The 23375-nt window shown below is 40.4% G+C and overlaps 1 protein-coding gene across 3 annotated transcripts in view; it reads right to left on the bottom strand.

Moving 5' to 3' along the window:
• Positions 1–23375, bottom strand: part of slc12a5b (solute carrier family 12 member 5b) — a 38748-nt gene that overhangs the window by 10084 nt on the left and 5289 nt on the right. For all 3 annotated transcript variants that reach the window (XM_054786131.1, XM_054786128.1, XM_054786119.1), the window contains exons 2-14: positions 17223–17326; positions 16979–17119; positions 14606–14752; positions 8755–8809; positions 8551–8681; positions 5954–6201; positions 5650–5861; positions 5415–5582; positions 3991–4089; positions 3814–3871; positions 3540–3714; positions 870–988; positions 658–756 (exon numbers count right to left, since the gene is read on the bottom strand). In XM_054786131.1, the coding sequence (XP_054642106.1) occupies positions 658–756; positions 870–988; positions 3540–3714; positions 3814–3871; positions 3991–4089; positions 5415–5582; positions 5650–5861; positions 5954–6201; positions 8551–8681; positions 8755–8809; positions 14606–14752; positions 16979–17119; positions 17223–17326 (1756 nt within the window). The remainder of the gene's footprint in view (positions 1–657; positions 757–869; positions 989–3539; positions 3715–3813; positions 3872–3990; positions 4090–5414; positions 5583–5649; positions 5862–5953; positions 6202–8550; positions 8682–8754; positions 8810–14605; positions 14753–16978; positions 17120–17222; positions 17327–23375) is intronic.

Below are 23375 nucleotides of genomic sequence, written 5' to 3' on the forward strand. Positions count from 1 at the left end.
TTTGGGTAATTGTCCTGTTGGGGGACCCATGACCTGCAACTGAGAGACCATGCTTTCTGACACTGGGCAACGCATTTCCAGACATTCCAGAAAGTCTTGATAGTCTTGAGAATTCATTGTAGCCTGCACAGATTAAAGACACCCTGTGTTGGATGCAGCAAAGCAGCCAACAAAAACAAATCTCCTCCATGTTTCACCGTAGTTATAATGTTGTTTTTTCTGTATGCTTCACTTTCGCATCTGTAAACACAGAACTGATGTGACTTGCCAAAAAGCTCCAGATTTGTCTAACAGAAAGAAGCTTTGTAGCTTGTCAATATGCATTTTGGCCAATTCCAGTATTTTTAAAATATATAATTACTTTTGTCAGTCTCTACTTGTTTCAGTGACCATTTTTTTCACAGAAGAGTACCAGCAATTTTTGTCCATACCAGTACTTAAACGTGTATGTCTGTGTATCAAATTAGAGGCTCTAACAAATAGGATACTGAATTACATACCGCTTCCAATTGGTATCTTCCTTTTAAAAAAATCAACTCTGTCATATAACCATACAGCTTGAAGACGATGGGTTAAATGATGCATGTGGTAGGTTATTGATAGGAAATGTAATGTCAAATTATAAGTGTTTATCAAGTTAGAAATCCTGCAACTCACCAGTGGTAGAACTTAAAGCGAGGCCTCCAGTTTGGAGTCCTCAGTAAAGTTTGCAGTGCACAGGCAAGGTTTACAAACATATAGCACATCAAGAAGAACCTGAACACAATGGGCGGATGACAAGAAACAGGAGAAATGAAAGCAATAAAGCAAAGCTTTAGGACCTGTACAACATTGAAAGTGCTGTATGTGTTGACTGGAAGTGAAATTACATGGAAAGGATGGGTGCCACTGCATCCAAAGAGGCAATGATGATGCCAATCTCACAAATGCTCGCTGTAAGCAAGAGAGCCCAGGTGGGCTCTCCATTGGCTTTACCATGTCCAAAAACCTGCAGTAATAAGATAAGGTTCATCAGTCATATTTTATGTATTATGAATCCTGTTTTGCATTTATTCTAGAAAAGTAGAGTAAAAAACAGGATTTACGGGATTTTTTTGGCTTTTTTAATGTTTGTAAGAAAAGGTTATTATTGCTCAAAAAAATAAAGGATCAGTATTGGATCAGGTCGGCAAGATTATAAAAAAAATCAGATCGGAAGCCAAAAAATGTGGATTGGGACATCCCTAGTTTCAACACTTCCCATGTGGAAAATAAATAGACAAATATATAAAAAAATGTAAACTTTTAGTCACCTTCAGTTCATATTTCATATATTGTGCATCATATAAGGCTTATATCATTTACTCTTGAAAGTGGGCACTTTTGCATTTTTTCCATACAAGATTCCTGCAATTGGCTAGCGACCAGTCCAGGGTATACCCCGCCTGTTGCCCGAAGTCAGTTGGGATAGGCTCCAGCATACCCCCGCGACCCGAATGAGGAGAGGCGTAATAGAAGATGGATGGATGGATGGAAGGTAATAAAATTAATTTCATAAGAATTTGGTAAAAACTATGTACTGTATGTGGTATATAAGGAAATCACATGTCAACATACTGTATGTTCCATACATGTTTCATATAATTTTTTAAATACAGTGTTCACTCGCTCTATTACGGTTCACCTTTTGTGGATTCTTTGTTTCGCAGATTTTTTTAGGGCTTCTTTTTTTTTTTTTTTATTACAGCGTATGAACGCTGTTAAAGGCCGAGCCTGGCCCTTTAAGAATAATTGCATTGTGGGAAGTTGAGTGTCTATCTCTTCCCTCTCTTGTCTGTCTGCACCGCTCATTGTTTTCTGTGACCTGATTGGCTGTAGACCATGGTCAATCAATCTCCTTCGCGATGTCCTGCCATGTCTCCTGTGTCATCGCTAGCTTGCTTGCTTGCTAACTTGCTTGCTTGCTAGCTTGTAAATGAACATTTGTAGCGATCAAATTTATCTTATTTATTATGTATTGTGTAAAACTAAGACATGAATAACATCAAATGAAAACCACAAAATGAATTCCGACCCACCATCCACCAGTTCAAGTTCCAGCCAGGTTTTTCCAGAGAGATTATTACATCGGTGTTTGACGTGTGTGGTAAAAGGCAGTGCGCCAGCATGAATTAACTTCAGACAAATGTGCACATTAGCACTCAATAAGTCATCAAAACTTACCTTTATGCATTCCCACATAGTATCAGCATTTGAGACCAAATATGAGGTGAAAGAAAAATGGTAAAAATACAGTAGTAGTTTATCTGTGCGGCATGAAACACGCACAATGGACATGTGTCAAGTGAGAGAATCCGGCCACTTTTCAAAATAAAACATAAAAAAACAATGAAAAAATGGAAATTATTTGTTCTTTCTGTGCGGCCCGGTACCAAATGACCTCCGGGCCGGTACCGGGCCGCGGCCCGGGGGATGGGGATCACTGCCTTAGACTCACTCACTGCACAATATATGAAACATAGTGGCTGAAGTTTTTTCTACTTCTTTTCCACATGGGTTACTTCGACCAAGCTCATTTATTTCACGTTTCTTTCAAATAGATTTCAATTATCCTAAAGTAAAACGTTCAGATTCGTCTAAGTCATTTCAGGTCATTCCATGAAAGGGTGCAGCATACTGGAATGCTGTCTTCCCGAACTCTGTTCTGACTCTATAAGCATCAGTATGCTTTGAGAACACAATTGTTAGTATTTATGCCTATACATGCAGAGGTAAGATTGGAGGAGCCCAAGAATGCATTTACAAATGAAAGTCAACCAATGACTCCCCCATGTGAACATATATACATGGGGAACATGATTTCCATAGCCAGTCAGAAAGCATAAAGCATGATGGTAGACAGTGCCGAGCTTTTTAGAAAGATGTTCAGAAGCATTCATAAAAAAATCACCATAATTCAGTCAAGGTAACGGTTTCCTTGTATGAACATAGAAACAGGATATGTTTCTAAAGGGAAAACTAAGTTTTAGCTTCAGTTTATACACAAGACGTTGCTTGAAGGACCGATTTTCATCGATAACAATACCTAAGTACATGTAAGAAGAGACCGTTCTTTCCCTTCAGCTGACCACAATTTTGGATTTGTCTGCATTTAGCTCAATTAGATGTGACTGGACAGCACATGTAACAGGTACAGTAAATAAAAACACATAGGACACCTAATACTACTATGGGGAATAATACACAACAACTAAGTTAAGTTTAAATACGTAACTTTAGCAACTTTTGATAAATCAAGTGACGCAAGGCATGCTGGGAAGCAATTCCAGTAGGCAGGAGGCAAGGAGTAGACAATAGACACCTACTGTATGTTCTGAAGAACTGTTGATGTTCTGAAGAAAGATTCATGTTCTGGACTGTTATTAATAAAGGTTGAGAAGATTGGTTCCTTAATACATTTTTCTGAATACTTGAAAACCTTCTTTTGTGGAATACTTGATGAAGCCCAGCCTCACGCAGACTTTAGAAGAATGTATTTGAATATCGGTGAATGAACTCACTCGCAGAAATGGGATGATACCATCCCTTGAGATAGCCTGTAGGAGACGTGGAGCTCCAGTCAGGCTTTGAAGTCCTGCTCCACAGGTGGAGAAGAATGAGCCAATTACTATGACCCATGGAGACGGCCATGCCAGGGTCCCAATCACCAAATTACCATTGACACCTTCACCAAACCTGACAGGTGAAGACAAATCAGAAAGCTGAAACAAAAGCGTAGGGCCGCCTCTGCAAAGATTTGTTCTTGGTTAACCAATAACCAAAAGTGAGACTTACTTGTCCCTTAGGACAACACCCTCTATACAGGCACCAAAAAGCACCACACAAGACATATCTGATTAGAATGTCTTAGGAATATATCATTAGAAACAAAAACAATATAAATCAACGCTTTCCTCTTTTGAATCTATTTGGTGTGTGTTTGTAGACAATGCATGCTTTGCTGAAGGATACACACAGTAGATGTGGTGGTAATGGCTGCAATGGTGCCAATGGGGATGGACTTCTGAGCATCACGCAGGTCTCCAGATCGGTTGGAACCCGCCATAATACCTATGAATTGGGCGAGGACAAAAGACAACAAATGACCACAGAGTATTAATACTTGACTATGTTGTGGGTATGTGTTTGCCTTTTATTGCCTTATATTACAGTAGAAGGGAAAGTAAATGTTTAGTCAGTTGATGGCAGCTTGTCACCTGTGAAGCCTCTCTCTGCCAGCGTGTGTGATCGCTCACGTTTCAATCTCACTCGACTTTCTGGCGTCTTTTACCCATTTGCACTGCCTCACTGGCGGTAGCTAGCTAGATCACGGGGCGAGCTTGAAGTGGCTACATCCATGCTAACTTACTTTTTAAAGTGTCACTTAACAATCTTGCTCTCTTGTTATCATTATAATACTTATGGATTGTCTTCAAAACACGAGATGTGTGTCTGAGTTGTTCAACAAACACGTAGTGTGTCCAGCTTTAGACACTGATGCTATCACACTCCAACAGGTAGCTCATTGGCTAGCGGTAGCTCACCGGCTGATGTTGAGTAGTTCACCAAAGAATATTTGCTTCACCTCTTAGTATTTTTATAAGAGTTCTCTTCAAACATGATACTTGTATTTAATGACAAATAAGCACACTGAGTGGAGATGTATTTTGTAAATAAACTACATTTAAATGTTGTCAGTCACATAACATAGCTCACCTCTCATTGCTTTTTGTCAAAATGGATTTAATCGCAAGTTGGATACACCCGTGCTATCATAACCCTGGCCTCTCATTTTGTACTTTTTATATACCACACATTTCTGCGTCTCCTTTGGGTTACGGTAAAGAAAGTATTTGTATGAAGTATTTGACTTTAGCTACTTCCATGTAGTTGTTTTCCTCGCGGTGCCTTAGTTACTTTGTTTTCTTTTTTGGCTACTTTGTTTCTTTTTTTACAACAGAGTATTAGGGCTACATTCAGATTTCAATTTATGAGAATAAAGTCGGAATATTATGAGAATAAAAGTCGTAAATTGGTAACGTTTTCGCTGCTATGTGGTATGCTAAACTTGAGCTGCCTCGGTGGTAAGCAAACTCCTTACAAAGAAGGCATATTGCCATCGGAGCATTTGTGAAAGGTAAATTTCCCATTCATTGGACTGGCAACTCTCACATGCTTCTCCACCTTCACATCTCCTCTCCACTACTCACAGCTCCTCAACTTGCCCTCCCAACTACAATGGGAAGCTAGCAGCTGATGCTAAACAAGCCCAAACACAATGACAGCCAATCAATGTCCACTTCAGGGTGTGACTGACCGTTGTTTTCCACCCCCAACAGCCCAAGCACTGAGGCACAGAATTAGACAATAATGTGTAGCACCATCATGCTTCTAACCTGTAACAGATGGGAAGTATATCCCCACTAGCAGTGTGAAGAAGCTGGTAATGTCAGCAAGCACAAATCGATTAGTGCTGGTAGCAGAAGTGTCTGGATCTACTTCTGATACAAGTCCTCTCTTCTCCAGAATCATCCCCTTTTCCAGATAATTGCCAAACAGGTTTTCTGGAAGATGAACAAAATGAGCTTGTCAGATGATTTTTTTTATGGGTCATTTGAGTCACCAATTTACCTGCCAGGATTCCACTAGTGACCCCGGGGATGCCCTGTACCTCTGTGATGTTGTTGTTGACGAAGTATTCGTCACAAGTGGCATTGAGGTACTCAGAATCACAGAACGAGCGCCACAGTTTGGTGGTGACTGTCTCATTGTCTATTTCAATGACTTTTGCACATATGTCATAGCCTTTGGAGACAACAGTGCGATTTCCCAGTAGGCAGACACTGCAAAGAAAATGCAAAAGGAGGTGTAAATGTCACATACTTGCCACCACAAAGTCCATCATCAAAAATGTCCATTTGAGTTGTCCACTTACGGGAAGACAGGCGGGTCAATGGCGGTTTTGATGACTCCCGCATAGACAGCCACAATCGAGAGGATGACACAGGCGAGAAAAACCAGCGCCAGCTTGTTGACGTATTTCACCCCCACGAACACCACCAGAGCCATGAGGCTCAGAACAAGGGTGCCGTATAACCGCATATTATTTAGAAGGGCGGCCTCTGCCTCCACCCCCTCCAAGCCCTTGATCTTAAAGATGGCTGCCTGAGGAACAATATAAATCTGACAGAATGGAAATATGGAGCAAGGCGCATTAGATGGTGGGTGAAATGTAGATGAGAATGTTGGAGAAAGATCATACATACATTTCTTTTAGTTTTAAAACACAATACAATAAGAGGATACAGTGCAATACAATTACATACAAAAACAGTCCTCTAAGTAGTTGCCAGTCAGATCGATGTACTGTTTTTCCCATGCTAACTGATCAGGCTATGAAACTGGATCCACTAGTGTGCTTATTGGTATGGTATATTATGTTAGAATAGTCGACTTGGAGGAGTCTGATTCGACTATCAATCTTGCCGTCTTCATACAGTAATGGCAAAAATGATTAGACCACTCTTGCTTCTTCAGCTTATTGATCTATTTTAACGCCTGGTACAACTAAAGGCACATTTGTTTGGACAAATAAAATGATGATAATAAATATAGCTCATTAGAGTTTAATTTAAAAGCTGATATCTAGCATCTTGCATGTTTTTTTTTTATAATAACCAAAATCACTTAAGTTCTTACATGATTGGCTATTGCATTGTAATGCCAAGAAATTTAACTCTTATGAGCTATTTTTGTTGTCATTGTTATATTTGTCCAACCAAAAGGTACGTTTAGTTGTGTCAGGCAATAAAATGAACAAGAAACTGCAGACACAAGGGTGGTCTAATAATTTTTTCCATGAACGCAAAAAGACCGTCAACATCATTGGCTCATAATGGCTAAAAAAAAAAATCATCCAAAGTGTGGAAGTATTTTGAAAAGGTTAAAGATGACTCCAGAAAGTGAAGGGCAACTTGTCACATGGACCACACACCAACACCAGCCAAAAGCTTAGGGATAGCCAAGATCCAAAGTCATCAAGACATTAACACAGGTTATGGTTGAACTGAGTAGGCACCCTTCCTCATTAATCAAACATACAGTATATTTGACTGTCAATAGCGCAACAAACACGTAGGGTGGAAGAAGTTAGAATAATAGGAATAGAACCCATAGGAAGGAAATAAAAAAAGAAAAAAGCAGTGACCCTACAACTGAGCCTTGTGGGACCCCACATGACAGGGGAGTGAAGGAGAATTCAGGATCAGCAAAATGCACACAAGTTGTTCTGTTTTCCAGATGGGACCTGAGTAGTAGTATATACCCTCAGAAGATTATATAAATGTGTGTTTGTGTACCCTCACTTATTAAGGAAGGGGGATTTATGTGTGGAAAAGGGGCGGGGCCAAATACCTATTAAAGAGGGTGGAATGGGGGGTTTGAGGTGTGAAATCATGTGACTGCTGCCATTTTGAAAGCGAACCTGGAAGTTGTCATTGCTGACATCACATCCGTGACCCCCATTTTGATTGAACAACCGGAAGATGTCCACACAATGTCCAAATATGGCAGACGTCCTTTTGTCCTGCCTTTTTTGTCATTTACAGCTTCAGTTTAGGGTTAGTGTTACTTGTATTATTGTTAGGATTGGCCTGTTAGTGGATCACACAAGCAAGCAAATGATACCCCAACCCTCTTTGGGAAAACATTCCAGGTAGCGTAATTCATCTGTCAAGCATGCTCTCCAGACATGTTCTTCCATGATTTGTCTTACATGCCCTTGCCAATGTCAGTTTTTGTGTGTGAATAGTGAGGGGAAAGCTCATGAGAATTTAGAATTCGTACTGTTTAAACAACAGTTGGGAATGCAGTGATTGTTATTTAAAGTGTACACAACCCCTCCTGCTGTGACACGTCTGAACAGAGTTGTATATAGCACAGTTTCTGTTATGTTCTGTGTTGTCGCTCTGCTGCCGCCTGCCTGCCATGTCATTTCAGTGGACCACCTTCCTGCAGCAGGCGGAGCTCTCCAGTCGCACCTGTACCTCATTACCATCTCCTTCTTATTAGCACGGCAGTGACAGCATACCAGTGCCAGATTGTACCCTCATGTTCCACACGCTCACCGCTATGCCCGGCCTCGTGTTGTTCGCTAACTTCTTCTCGCTTTCTGGCTTTTAGCGTTTGTACTATAGTCGTGAGTACCTGCCCGCCTTGTTTCTGCGGTGTTTTTTGTTCCACTAAAATGACCTTTTCCTGCTCTAGTTTTTGTAGCAGTGTTTTTTGTTTCAACCTTTTTCTTTCAAGTTACTTGCCTACTAGTTTAGTTGTGAATTTTTGTTCGTATCTTTTTAGTGGCGTTACCATCTCTTTTTGTTGTACTTTTTGCATTGTGCATCTTTTCCTCTGTAAGGACACCTTTTGTAAATAAACCTTTTGTTTTGTGGAAACGGATCTCATCTCTGCATCGTGGGTTCCAGAACCGGCTCTTGCCGAATCCTAACAATTGCAACACAATAACTGGTTACTTACCAGCAGGATTTCAATACATCCCAGAATGTACATGGCACCAGCAAAGGTGGTGCCCAAGTAAAAGCAAATCCCAACCGCACCACCAAACTCAGGCCCAAGGGAGCGAGAGATCATGTAATAGGAACCTCCAGCTGTGAGGGGACACAGGGTAAACAGCTGACTCACACAAACACATTTATATAATCTTCTCAGACGTTCACTCACCCGGAACCACTCCGTTTGTTGCAATGGCGCTCATGGAGATGGCCGTGAGCATGGTCTGAAAAACAAAAAACATACACACACACAAAAAGCAAAGGAAACAACCATTAGTAGGTAAAAACAATTTTTTGACCCTGGACAATTCTATAAATACATTTTTTAAAATTACCGATATGTTAATATTTCAAGTCAATTAAGATAAAAAAAAAGAAATATAAATGTTGAAAATGTCATTGAGTTCAGACAAATGATAAAGAAGATACAGAGATTTGCGAATCACTCTAAATTGATGATTGTTAACGATCACAGCGCAAGTCAGAGACAACATAAGACAAAAGTTACCATAACTTTCTTAAAAATGCTGTCTTTAAGTAAACTAAGTATACTGTATATACAAAAGCTAAAATACCCACATACAACTATACCTCTATGCAAAACTATATGTACAAAAACGATGTGTGCAGTGAGACTTATCATTTGCAGTAATATGAATTGGACATTGCTTTCATCTGCGTCAATGTGAACTTTTCCATTTTAAGAGTTAATAGTAATAACTAGTTTTAATATACCGTATTTCCACGACCATAAAGCGCACCGTATTAAAAGGCGCAGTCTCAGTTACAGGCGCTATTTTTGTATTTAACACATACACAAGGCGCAACGTATTATAGGGCGCCGGTATGCACGCTACAACATTCTGTGTTGCTCAGAAGTCAGTGAGGAAGCAACAAAGCTTTATTTCTTTAGATAAATTAAGAGCAGAACTCTTATTCAGCTTATCAAACCCACTTGAAATCAGGATGATCATCACTCAACACAGCAGTCTCAGTCATGGTGCACAACTAAAAACATCACACAGCAACGCAAAAACAGACAAGACTCTACTGCTACTTTTGCAGAACAATCACTAACAACTATGTAGCTCAAAAATGTAACTTTAAGAGCATTACACTACCGCAAAGCACGCTGGGGAACAGGAAGTGCTCCCAGCGACGCTACAATATGTTAGCATGCATGCTATTGTATGTTTTTAAAAAGCCAGCGAGAGCAAAACTGAGTTTGGTTGTACCTTATTGAAATATTTAACAATGTACTCACGTTATTTTTGATCAATGCTCATCCACAAATCCATCAAAGTCCTCATCTTTTGTATCCCAAATGAACAGCGGGGCAAGTTCTCCATCAAATACCTGTCGTCATTGTCAGTCAGTCTCGTTGCCGTGCGGCGCCTCAGAAGTGATGCTGGTTTTTGTGAAAGCTCGAACAACAGTGCATCAAACACGTTAGCCCAAGCATTCACAATCCATTAGTGAAGCTGTGTTCGCTAGCTGTCATTCATCGCTCCCACGCCGCTCGCAACTTAACTTTAAATGCCGTGTTTACGTCCATTCACAAATAGTGGCGAAACTAGCACGGCACTGCCTCCCAGTGTTAGTGAAGCCGTGTTCGCTAGCTGTCATCTATCACTCCCACGCTGCTCGCAACTTCACTTTAAACGCCGTGTTTACACCAATGTCCAGCGGTTGGAGTTCCTTCGTCAAGCCTCCCGGAATGATGTTAAGCTCCAAGTTAATTTGCTGCACTTGTGACGCATGTGAAAAAAACATCCGGTCTCTTTCCGTACACGTCACTCAGCCACTCAGCCAATTTCTCCTCGTTCTTCCAGCCCCTTTGATTGTTCCGGCTGGAAACTTTTCTTCCTCTTAAAAACCAGCACAGGTAGCAGTTTCTGTCCATTACCATGGCAACCAAGCACAACAGTAAAAGCCGACTTCTCGTGCCCCGTTGTGTGTGATGTCGAAAGTGAGCGGCACGTCCTCCATGTTGGTGATGTAGGTAGTTGGGTAGTAGTTGTCTGCAATGTTTTTACTGCAGTAGCAGCGGAAGATGGCCAGCTTTCCTTGTAATCCGCTGGATGTTGCTACGCCACGGTAGTCCTCCATCCACATACAGTAGATATGGATGGATGGCGCCATTTCATAAAATATACATTAGTACCTCGCATAACGTAAACCTCTTTTTACGTAAATTCCACTGAACGTAAAGAATTTATGTAAAGTTTTTGCATCGTATTACGTAAGAAATCCAATATAACGTAAAGCGTCTTTTTTTTTCAATCAACTTTATTAATACCTTACAAATTACACTAACAGTGCATCAAACCATTAAAAAATTAAAAAAAATTAAATTAAAAAATAAATAAAAATAATAATAATAATAATAATAATTAAAGTAAGTTACACCAGGGGACATGAGCAATGAAAATTAAATTGAATTAAGGATATTGAAGTGGGAGCACAGATTTATAGTCTTGATAGCTTTCTTGTTATTAGCAGAGGATATTGATTTGAAGCACAGCTTCAGTTCTTTCATGAAAACATAAAAAAGGGGTTTCACTTTGGCAAATTTAAAGTCGGTGCAAGTTCAGACTAACAGGGTATTGTACACTTGGTGACGCCTTTCAGTTTTATTCATTTACAGCAATCTTATTTATTGCTTTATTTTATATTGGATTGTTACTCTACTATGTTTATGCTAACGTTTTCTTATATTTTCCCACCATATTTGGTGGACTTTGAATATTCTGAAGAGCCAAAGGGGTGAGTTTGGGAAGATCTTGGAATGGATTAGGCTATTTACATGTATTTTACGCTTCGTATAACATAAAAACCCTATAACATAAACGTTCTCAGAACGGATTATTTACGTTGTAGGGGCGTCTACTGTATTTATATAACTACTGGGTCATGCCTTTAGCGTCCTCAGTCATGTCCACGTCCCTTTCCTCTATATAAGCAGCGTGTGGGCAGGAGACGCTACCAGTCAGTCGAGCGGAGTGCTCATAAAAGTCACACAGCAACACTTAGAGATTTTGGAACTCGGTACACACATACGGCGCTCCGCATTATAAGGCCCCCGCCCATTTTGGACAAAATTTAAGACTTTTAAGTGCGCCTTATGGTCGTGAAAATACGGTACAGTGTTTGCTCTCTTCCCTCCCTGAATTTTTTTTTTGCATGTTTTTCACGCTTAAATGTTTGAGCTCATCATTCATGTTTAAATACTAGTCAATGACAACACAACTGAACACAAAATACAGTTTTTAAATTAAAGGGAGAATAAAGGGAAAAAAAATCCAAACCTGCATGGCCCTGTCAAAACATCCATCCATCCATTTTCTATGCCCTCATTAGGGTCGCGGGGGTATGCTGGAGCTTATCCCAGCTGACTTTGGGCGAGAGGCGTGGTACAACCTGGACTGGTCGCCAGCCAATCACAGAGCACATATAGACAAAGAACCATTCACACCTATGGACAATTTAGAGTCGCCAATTAACCTAACATGCACGGTTTTTGAATGTGTACCTGGAGAAAACCCGGAGTGGCCGGCCCACCAAAATGACCACAAGAGCACAGCGACGACTCATCCAAGAGGTAACAAAAGACCCCACACAACATCCAAAGAACTGCAGGCCTCACTTGCCCCAGTTAAGGTCAGTGTTCATGACTCCACCATAACAAAGACACTGTGCAAAAAGTTTCAAGATGAAAACCACTGCTGAACAAAGAGAACATTTAGGTTCATATCAGTTTTGCCAGAAAACATCTTGATGATCCCCAAGACCTTTGGGAAAATACCCTGTGGTCTGACGAGACAAAAGTTGAACATTTTGGAAGGTGTGTGTCCCATTACATCTGTCATAAATGTAACGCCGCATTTCAGAAAAAGATCATACCAACAGTAAAATATGGTGGTGGTAGTGTGATGGCCTGGGGCTGTTTTGCTGCTTCAGGAGTTGGAAGATTTACTGTGTTAAATGGAATCATGAATTCTGCTGTCTACCAAAAAATCCTGAAGGAGAATGACTGGACATCTGTTTGTGACCTCAAGCTGTAACAAACTTGGGTTCTGAAGCAGAACAATGATCCAAAACACACCAGCAAGTTCACCTCTGAATCAAGTAAAACAAAATTGAAGACTTTGAAGTGGCCTAGTCAAAGTCCTGACCTGAATCCTATTGAGATGCTGTGGAATGACCCTAAAAAGGCGGTTCATGCTCGAAAGCCCTCCAAATTACAAAAGTTTTGGGTCAAAAGTGGGCCAAAATTCCTTCACAATGTTGTAACAAACTCATCACAAGTTATCAAAAACGTTTGATTGCAGTTGTTGTTGCTAAGGGTGGCCCAACGTTATTCGGTTTAGGTGGCAATTACTTTTTCACACAGGACCATGTAGGTTTGGATTTTTTTCTCCTTTAATAAAAAGTTTCATTTCAAAAATGAACAGAGAAATGAACATTCAATACACGAGCAACAGCTCTGGTTGACATTCTTGCTTTTAGCATGCCAATTGCACACTTCCTCAAATCTTGCAACATCTGTGGCATTGTGCTGTGTGATAAAACTGTACATTTCAGAGTGGCCTTTTATTGTGGGCAGTCTAAGGCACACCTGTGCACTAATCATGGTGTCTAATCAGCATCTTGATATGGCACACCTGTGAGGTGGGATGGATTATCTCAGCAAAGGAGAAGTGCTCACTATCACAGATTTAGACAGATTTGTGAACAATACACCACTTATCCTCATTTGAGTCTGGTTGAGCTGGAGCCTGTCCCAGCTGACTTTGAGCGAGAGGCGTGTTACAACCTAGACTGGTCGGCAGTCAGTCACAGGACACATATTAGCAACCATTCTCACTCACATTCACACATATGGACAATTTACAGTCTTCTGTGATATGCATGTGTTTGGAGAAAAAACACGCACTCACTGGGAGAACTTGTAAACTCAACACAGAGATTCCCCAGTGAAGATTCAAACCCTTCTCCAGATTGTTAGGCTGACATGCTAACTAATCACGAGGCCATTTTTCTTTTGTATTTGTTTTTGAGCCTGCATCATTTACATAAATGCAGAATTTTTAATTTTCAGCATTGTCCTGATGCATTTGTTTTATGGTGTCTTTGGTTTTTGATAATTTCTGAGTTTGGAGTGTGACATAGGCCACTTTTGCCATTTGCCCTTGTTGGCCACTGTACTATTATATTGTAGCGACGGATATGTTGTGTTGCTCCCAGCTGTGGTTTTGGAGTGTGAGCTATAGGGGGCAGTCGGGTTCAGCATGTTGGTTGGAGCAAGCGTTTGGAGGAAAAAGGCGTAGATTAAGAGGAGAAGGGAGTGTTGCTGCTTTGTACACATGTGTAGCTAAGTGCTCCTGCAAATCTGTAAGTGCTGTTTCTGTTTGTGAAAATAAATGGCCAACTGAATACAGCCATCATGCCGTGCAATTATACTGTACAGCCGCCATTACAGTATTAAATTAATTCAATAAACAAATAGAATGCAATAAACAACAGTTATCCCACGACGTAAACATAAGCAATAAAAACATAAAGCATTCTGTTTGAATTTGCTCTTGCAGATCCCAGTCAATCACATTGTAAGTATTGCAGACACTGTGGGAGACATTCTTTCCAAAGGTTCCACTATTACTTTTCTTGGGTTGCCGGGATTTAAGTGGAATTTCAGGAAATGCTCAGTTTTATTGTTATATTACAAGATAATGCTATACAGGTGACATGCCTCAGCAAAGTACCTGCTTGGACTTTTTTCCATCCAAGAAAAGGCATACTGAAGCAGCCTGCACGGCAGCCTCCAGCATCATAGCTTGTATGAGTATTTACGAATGCAATAAAGGACTGGACAAAAGTGATGAATGAATGCATGTGATATACAGTAATCATAAGATCGATAATGTAATGAAATTGTAATCTAATCACAGTTGCTGCAGTAGGTACATTAACATGTGACGTGTATCTATTACTATGTAGAGTACATACGCTATACTCACTGTGGAGCAACACATGAAGACAATTATGAAGGAACCGAGCACGCCTCCAACCCCGACCATCCAGGTCATTCGCAGGAAGAGGATGACACCAAAAATATTCTGAATACATGGCAGGTAGACACCCATCAGAGTTCCCAGCTGTGGTGCCTGACAAACACAAAATCGGGGAAAAAGATAAATATTTGTAATCCAGAAGTCCACCAATTTATTTGGTTGTACAGTACCGTAGCCGATTCCGATACCGATCCATGAGTGAGATCGACCGATACCGATCACATGGCTTAACCGTAGATTTTAAAATGTATTTATGATGAGTGCTACTGGCCAGGACCGCCATTAGACACTCTGATTTACTCTGCATATTGGTCTAAGCCTGATAGCAGGCATCTTTTCTTAGAGGCAAGTTAATCAATGTCTGGGGTCAGTCTCTGAGCTGAGGAAATCCTCAGGATGGAGCGAAGGTGTTCATCAGTGAGTCGACTCCTGTGTGAGAGAACAATTGTTCACATAGATATGTGCTGCCGAACATAGAGAGCATTTGAGCAGCTTGGGTACGTAGTTGGGGCATTGTGTCTGGGAGGAAACATGGAAATTATGCAGCACCCACAGCGTCATACTTTGATTTGGGCGTGTCACTACGCTGGAGTTCAATTAGCTCCATTTGGAGGTTGCTTGGTGCGTTTTCCACATCAACCGCAAATGGATTACAGAGCAGTTCAAATCTACGTTTCTGGGCTTCAACATCGGCCAATCACCGGATAAACTGGACGCTGAGTACATTGATTTTTTTCAGTAAACTGTGCGCTAGGCAGCACGGCAGGAGAGATTTCCTCTTTCATGGTTTGGCAGCGTGGAAAATGCTCTAACTTTGCTTGCAGCACCTAAGTCTTCCAGAGCCACAACTTAGTTTTAAAGGCCCTCACTGCAGTGTACATGTCTGTGATGACGTGGCCCTGCCCCCGAAGATGCAGGTTAAGCACATCCAGATGGCTCAGAATGTCACACAGAAATGCCAACACGCACAGAAACTTTTTATCCCTGAGCTCTGTTGTGTCTTTCCCCTTGCTTTCCATAAACGGACAGACCTCCTCACGTAGCTTAAAAAATCTGTTCAGTACTTTTCCTCGGCTTAGCCATCTCGCCTATGTGTGATGATGTGTGATAACGCACAATAGGGCACGTAAAGCTAGCTTTTAAAGCAGCTTCACTTTTTGATTTTGCTTTCATGAACATAGTCTGCCGGGAAACCAGACTTCTTTTCATCTCCTCTACCTTCTGGAGCTCCTGCTTTCCATCCAGGTCCCTGTACTTCTCATGGTGTTTCGTTTCATAGTGTCTTCTTATGTTATATTCTTGCAGTCATGTTGTCTCCGCACACAAGACAAAAAGGTCCGCCCTTAATACTTGTAAACAGACAACCTGTCTTGAAAGCTCCCATTTTCCATCTTACATTTGGCCATTTTGCTTGCTAATAATAATAATGAGTGTCAACAGAAAAGCAGGGGCGCTTGCCGGTCTCGATTGTTCGCCAGCGGACTAGCAAACCATTCTGGGATTTGTAGTGTTAGTGGTGCATGCACTTTATATCGGCGGACCTTGCACATTTGATATGACCTCGCGGGCCAAATATAATTACACCGAGGGACAGATTTGGCCCCCAGGCCTGAGTTTGAGACATGATATAAAGGCATAAAGTTTGAATTGAACAGTTATGGAGTTGACATAAATATTCTTTTGACCCTTCGGTGAGCTACTCAAAATTAGCTGGCGAGATAGAAGGCCCCTGTGATAGTATCACCATCACCGGGACTTTAGGAGTGTAATGACAACAAAAATGCTAAATTGTTCAGTGACACTTGGAAAAAGTTAGTACGTACCCCATGAATGTAATATCTACTTGTAGTTCCCCATGGGACAAAAACGAGCTCTGAACTAACCGCATTGCTTGTTTGATTCATAGACAAAATGTCATTGTAGTAAAAGTCACATTTGGAGTCCAAAGACCAGAAGCTACGCAGATAGCTCTAGCTAGCAAGCTAGCTAGCTGCCGCCAGGGTACAGCCAGTGACAGCTAGGCAAAGCTTGCAAACAAAGATGCAAGAAAATGTCAAGAGGTTTGATAAGGAAGTGACCAAACATGCTTGACTGGCATAGATTGAGGTTTTACAGACTTGTTTTGATTCTCACTGCAGTAGGGGACGAAGTGTGGCACGGCAATCAGTTTTTGTGATGAGCTTTGAAAGGAATTTATTGGCATATGCCGATCATGTGTTTTTTTACGGAAATCGGCTGATATTGATCGTTGGCCGACCGATCGGAGCATCCCTAAAAATAACCAATTTAATGTACTGAAGTTCCTCTGGAGTTCTCTACCTGGATAGGTTTTTTCGACGGACGTGCACCCTCCTCATTATTCTCAGCCTCCTCGTGCTCCTTGCTGCCTGTTGGCAAGTTGGAGTAGTTGGCAAGGCTGCTGAGCAAAGAGGACACCATTGGACTGGTGTCCATCTCCTCCTGCGAGCACACACACAGGTGGAAACACTCACTGTTATCAAATTATACTCACAATCTCCTCTGAGTGCTCTGCACATTTTTTTCTGCAAAAACCCTCTCTCACCTCAAACAGAGCCATATTCTTGCCGTCATACTGCTGGTTCTTCTCCACATCACTGGAGGTGGTGCAGTTGATGAAAGGACTGCTCTCTTTAGGATTCCCATCACCTAACACAACAACAGTCAAGATCACGTGCATTTAATTGTTGTGAATTGTTTTGTAAGATATGATTTGGCATTGTGTTGGAAATATTCGACACTACTTCATTACTGGAGAACTCTTGAGCGAGAAATTGAACCGCCAGTGGCTCCTGACAGGGCCATTTCTAGCCTTGTGGGGGCTGCATTACCAATGGAACATCTTAAGTTGAGCGCCTCAATCAAGTTGAAGTGATTAAAAATTATTATACAAGGAAAACAACCCTTTGTAAATCAATAAATAAACACATTTTGAGCATTTATATAAAATAAGAAAATGCATCAAAGTAATAATAACAAAAGAATAAATGTGGCAGGAGAGGGTAAACTTGATGGCTAGTAAAGTAATTCAACAAAATCACACAAACGCCAAATAAACGGTTTGACTTGTGTCTGTGTTTGTCCTTGTTTTCAGCAAGACTTCCTGTTTTTATTTTGTCAAGCCCATTTCCTATCTTTGCCCTTTTGTGGCAACTTTACGTTCTGTTTAACGCTGGCAGAAGCCGAATTATTACTTCAGTTTCATGTGTTGCTGTACGTTTGCTTGCTGTTGTTTCCTTGCAACTTTTGGATGTTTTGTACGACAAAGCATATTAGGCAAGACGAAAATTTAGGATTCCGATGAAAGATGACGATGTAGTAGGAAAAAGAGGGGTGTTGCCAGGCTGCTGGAGTCAGCATTCAAAAGTATCACATGTAGATTAAAAGTGAAGCATTATAGTACGTAAAACTGATTACATTAAGAGCACTGTACTTCCACTACTTCCATGTTCAGAGTACATGTTTGCGTTGAAACTTCAAATTAAGAGCAGCGCATTCATTGAGTTTCTGATATGACTGTTTACTTATTGGGCAAGCAGTGCACACAAGCGAAAGAATCCAATGTATGGCTTGTCAATGTACTTCCTCTCGAGTACCCGTACTCAGAGATGTGTTTCCAGCAACACTCGCTCGGACGGGACGTTAGCATTTTGTTTTCAAAAGACGAGCCAACTAGGCTGCACACATCGCACATAGCAAAAATGAGGCGGAAATGCATCATTTAATTCTCCATCTTCAGCATTTGCGCATCCCTTACTGCGCTAATGTAGAGGTATAAAGTGATACTGTTACTATAGGAACAAGTTTTCAATTCCATGATGGTTATTCGGTTCGTCTTTTGAAAATTAAAGGCTAACGTCCCGTCCAACATTGATTAGCCACACACATACAGTGAATGTGCTGCTCTTAATTTGAAGTTTAAAACATCTGCTCCGAGCACAGAAATAGTGGAAGTACAATGCTCTTAATGTAAACAGTTTTGCGAGATAACACAAAACTGTTTTGCAAGATCTCACTAAAGTACTGCGTTATTTTGCAATATCCTTTTTTTCATCGATTTTTTTTCCCCATGTCCCCTCGGGGGCTCTGTATTATTGCACCTTTTTAATATAGCAATTCATTTATTCCCATCAGATGATAGCAGTATTTTCATTTGTATTCTATGTTGTTTTACTGACTCCAGCCACCTGAGCATTTAGTTATCCATCATCGGTTTTAAATCTGCATTTGGCTTAGTGAGGAATCAGCTTATAAAAAAATTCAATGCTAGCCAGGTTTCACTTCATGCAAGTATGAGAGAGAGCGACTATGTTGAGACCTACTGTACGTCACAGTAGCAACAGCACCAACCCACTAAGGCCCACAGAGTATCATACATCTCAGTCACACTTTTGTACGAACCTTGTCTTTTATGGCTCAAAAGCAATATTAGAGGTCAGTCAGTTCGTACAGCTCATACAGGATGTGGACCTTATGGCCAAGAACATAACTACGAAATGACAAATGAGACACCACCGTGAGCTGTCAACATAACATGGTGTGAAAAAGGGGATCGTAACTTTAACAGCTGCAGCTACACACTGTAGCAACATTTGTGTAGAGCAGGGGTGTCAAACTCGTGCCATGGAGGGCCGAGACACTGCAGGTTTTCTTTCCAGCCAGTCACTAAAGCAGGTGATTTTAATGATCAACACCTTCAGTTTGAGGGAAGGAGCTCATCAATTAAATCACCTGCTGCAGAAACTGGTTGGAGAGAAAACCTGCAGCGTCTCGGCCCTCCAGGGCTCCAGTTTGACACATGTGGTGTAGAGTATAGCTGGAGTGAAAGGTGACCGAAATCTGCCCTGTTAGCTCAAACTCCCATCTGTCCAAAAGACATACATACATTTTGATGCACATAAAGGAGCTAATTTACTGAAAGAAAACACCTAAATAACTCCTTTCATTATACAGGGACCTTTGTTTCATACTGTTTTTGCAAATAAATTGCATGCCAATGAGTTTTAAATAACTTAAAATGACTAACATACTAAGACACTGAGATATGGGGTAATTATCTTAAATGTTATATAAGGTAAAACATTTAAATATGGTGATACCCTGGGATGCAACATGATAGAAGCATGCAAATGTGAGGCAGTGGGCGGTGCAGATTTGTACCCTTCATGTGACATGGCTATTACAAAATGGACAGTTTATTCCAGCTTTTAAAAGCTTAATAGGACGTAGGCTCAGGGGGATTATCCAGCAGCTGCTGGAGGCCACAGAGGAAGGCCGAAATTAACATCTGCATATGAGCAAGATACTCCATCAGGTGCACAAGTGAGCTGAATTACATCAATTACAGCAGCCCCACATATACCTCAATTACTCTCAACTTGTCGGTTTTATCTGAGGATTAATTCAGTGAAATCTCCATTTAGCGGCGTTGCCACTAAAATGTACTGCGCTGCAAAAAAGTGGATCCTGTTTAAATCTGAAACATGTAACCATTAAAAGAGAGTGAGAGTGAGGGGACGAGGATGCATTTGCAGCTGTTGCAGCAAAATTCAGTGAAACCATAAAAAAACAGAACTACTTATTTATATATTGTTTAAATATAAGAGAGCAAACTTATCATTATATGTTACTGTTTCCCTTAAGGGAAAGGTGTCTTGAACAGATTGCTGCACAACAGCTACAACAATCAGTACACAGTAAAATATCACCCTGCAATACATGCAATGACACACTGCAGACCTTTAAACATTCGTATAATTAATAGCAGGTATTGAAGAATTACACAGTTTCCAAATAATAAATGTAAACCTTTGAAAGAAACGAATACATTGTTAAAACAGCAGGATGATCCAGGTTTTAATAAACCTGTCAGAGGCCCACTAAGTCAATGTGGACAACTTAGTAATGTGAGAGATGACATGTTTTATGATGATCACAAGACCATACTGTCCCATCCCATGTGTCCAAGGCTGGATTTACATAGGGACCCTAGAAATCTTATTGACATCTACTTTCAAATGTGACTAACAGCAGTGACAAGACAGAGTTACCAGCGTCTTCCAGAATGGTGAAGAAGATTGGTTCCTCCAAATTGTCTAAAATGATCATGGATATGAATGACGTTCAAAATGCAAAAACGAAGTCCTTTGCCACGTTCTTGCATAAATCCCATCCATAAGATATCTATATTTGGCTTAACTCTAATGTAAAGATGCTTTTTGGCTTTCTTACTGATGTCTGATTTATTGATATTGTCCAGCATTTCATTTCCCATACCGATATCAACCGATTGTGATATAGGCAGCAGCTCTTGCGTCAAAATAATGTCAGGTTACATCTCGTGTAATGAATGAACACATTATGCTTCTTTTCTTGTAATGCCACTGGATGCATTTCACAAATAAACACTTTGTGCAAAAGAGGACATATACAGTTTTCCCTCGTTTATCGCGGGGGATAGGTGCCCAAAATCGCTCGCAATAAGTGAAATCCACATAGTAGCCAACTATATTTTTTTCCACAATTATTATATATGTTTTAAGGCTGTAAAACCCCTCACCATACACTCTATCCACTTTTCTCAGACAGGCATTAACATTTTTTCACATTTATCTCCTGTTTAAACACTTTCAAAGTTCAAATATCATGTGAATTTTAATGATCAACTTATTAGGTTGGACACAAGAAATTATTAAGTGACCCGTGCATATTTCACTCTTCTGACCGTGCCTGGCCCAGGCGGAGTTCGGCTGTAGGGTGTTTGTATCCTTGTTAAAACATACTGCTCCTGTCGTCATATTTTCCTCACATGGTTTGCTTCTTCTGTTTCTTCTATGGTTGACAGTTTTGGCGGTTAGCAAGCAGCTCACAAGGTTAGCTAGTTTGGTAGCCATGACCACAACAGGAGATGGCACAAAGGAGATTGATTGACAATGGTCTACAGCCAATCAGGATGCAGAAGACAATGGGCGGTGCTGGCCGAAGAGAGAAAATAGATAGACCTCTTGCTAAAGCAAAGAACTACAGCACTCAACTTCCCACGATGCAATTGTTGTTAAAGGGCCAGGCTTGGCCTGTAACAGCTTTCATAGGATGTAAAAAATAAAAGCACTGAAATTGCACAAAAAACCCCAGTGAAACAACGAGTCAGAGAAAGGTGAACCGCGATGGAGCGAGGGAACATCGTACCGTAATATGCAATGTAAGTTATGGAAAAAAATGGTGGCCATCTTTATTGTTAACTTTTTGTCTCAACAAAAGTCATAAATAAATCATGACCAGTAGTGAACATGTTCTACTATCAACAAGTAATGAATTCAGAAATAGAATCATTTGAAATAATGCTGGTAAACATACAATTTGGAAGGCTGTGGCACAAACATCCACATAAGAGCACAGCGCAAAGTACGAAACTCTGGACTAATACAATCAGTGAAATGATAAACCAGGCTCATTCAGCACTGCTCTGCCAGTCGCTTTTGCTGCGTCAATGCAGCATTCATGCATAAAAATAATAAATAAAGTAAAAATAAATATAAAAAGTGCAGTAATTAAGACCCAAAATATGATATTTCATGTACTGTATATCATTGAATTGCATTGAATGCTAACATAAAAATGCTAAAGATGCTCACATTAAAAAAAAATCTGCTGTGTATTCAATATTTTGATGTGATTTTTGAGTAGCTGTCTATGTCCTACCCAAAATAGGTTTTTTAGGTCGTGACCCACAAGATGCCTTATAACAACTTTCAGGCAAATTGTATTTTATTTATTTATTTTTACATTTTGAGAGGCTCAGGCTGCTGTCTCTACCAAACTAAAATGACACTTTTGACTACATTTTGTACATTTGTGTTTCCCATTTAGAGAAAAATGTTACTGCCACCAATCTCACATGATAATTGCAACACAGACTGGAAGCTTCATTTCATCACTTACAGTATCGAGAAGACTGTAATGCAAAAGCGGCAAAAAAACATAACTTCAGATTAATTTGTTGAACTACAAGATGTGGCACAGAAGTTGTGCCCGTGCACCTCTGTCACCATACATTATGATGTCTGCAATATTAAATCACCTTATTGGACCCCGGATACACATGCTTCCTCAATATACAAGAGACTATCTAAATAAGAACAACATGCCAAGACCTCCCTAATCCTTTGACATTGTGACCTAATCTCTGTATATAGATTAAAGTAAGCATGTGACACTCTACATGCAGTGTTAAGTCATTGAAAAGGCAGTACGACACATTGTGAGGATTGCTGAATATCACTGACGGGATTTATCTTCGCCACGCTCCCTTACAAAGACCTCTTCAGCCATCTTTAAGACGCCTGAGCTACAAAGATGAGAGTGGCACCTTTGTACATCAGGATAGTCGGAACTGATGAAAGACTGTCCTCTCCTCTTAGCCTGTCTATTACAGCAGTAAATCCTCAATAGGCAATGATACCAAAAACCTTTATATGACCCTTTATGTGACAATAAGTATAGTGTAAGTAAGGCCACACTCACACTACAATGAGATTATGCACAATGATATGACCGCTCTTATCCATTACACCTCATTATGAATGCAAAGAATGAAGGTAGGAAGGAAACGTGATGTTTTTTTAAATTAATATATGCTTTGATTACTACCACTTGTATGAGTTTGTTCCATTGTATCTGTCTCTCTCTAGTCAACCAA

Source organism: Dunckerocampus dactyliophorus, chromosome 1 (genome assembly GCF_027744805.1).
Source record: "Dunckerocampus dactyliophorus isolate RoL2022-P2 chromosome 1, RoL_Ddac_1.1, whole genome shotgun sequence".
Lineage (NCBI taxonomy): Eukaryota > Metazoa > Chordata > Actinopteri > Syngnathiformes > Syngnathidae > Dunckerocampus > Dunckerocampus dactyliophorus.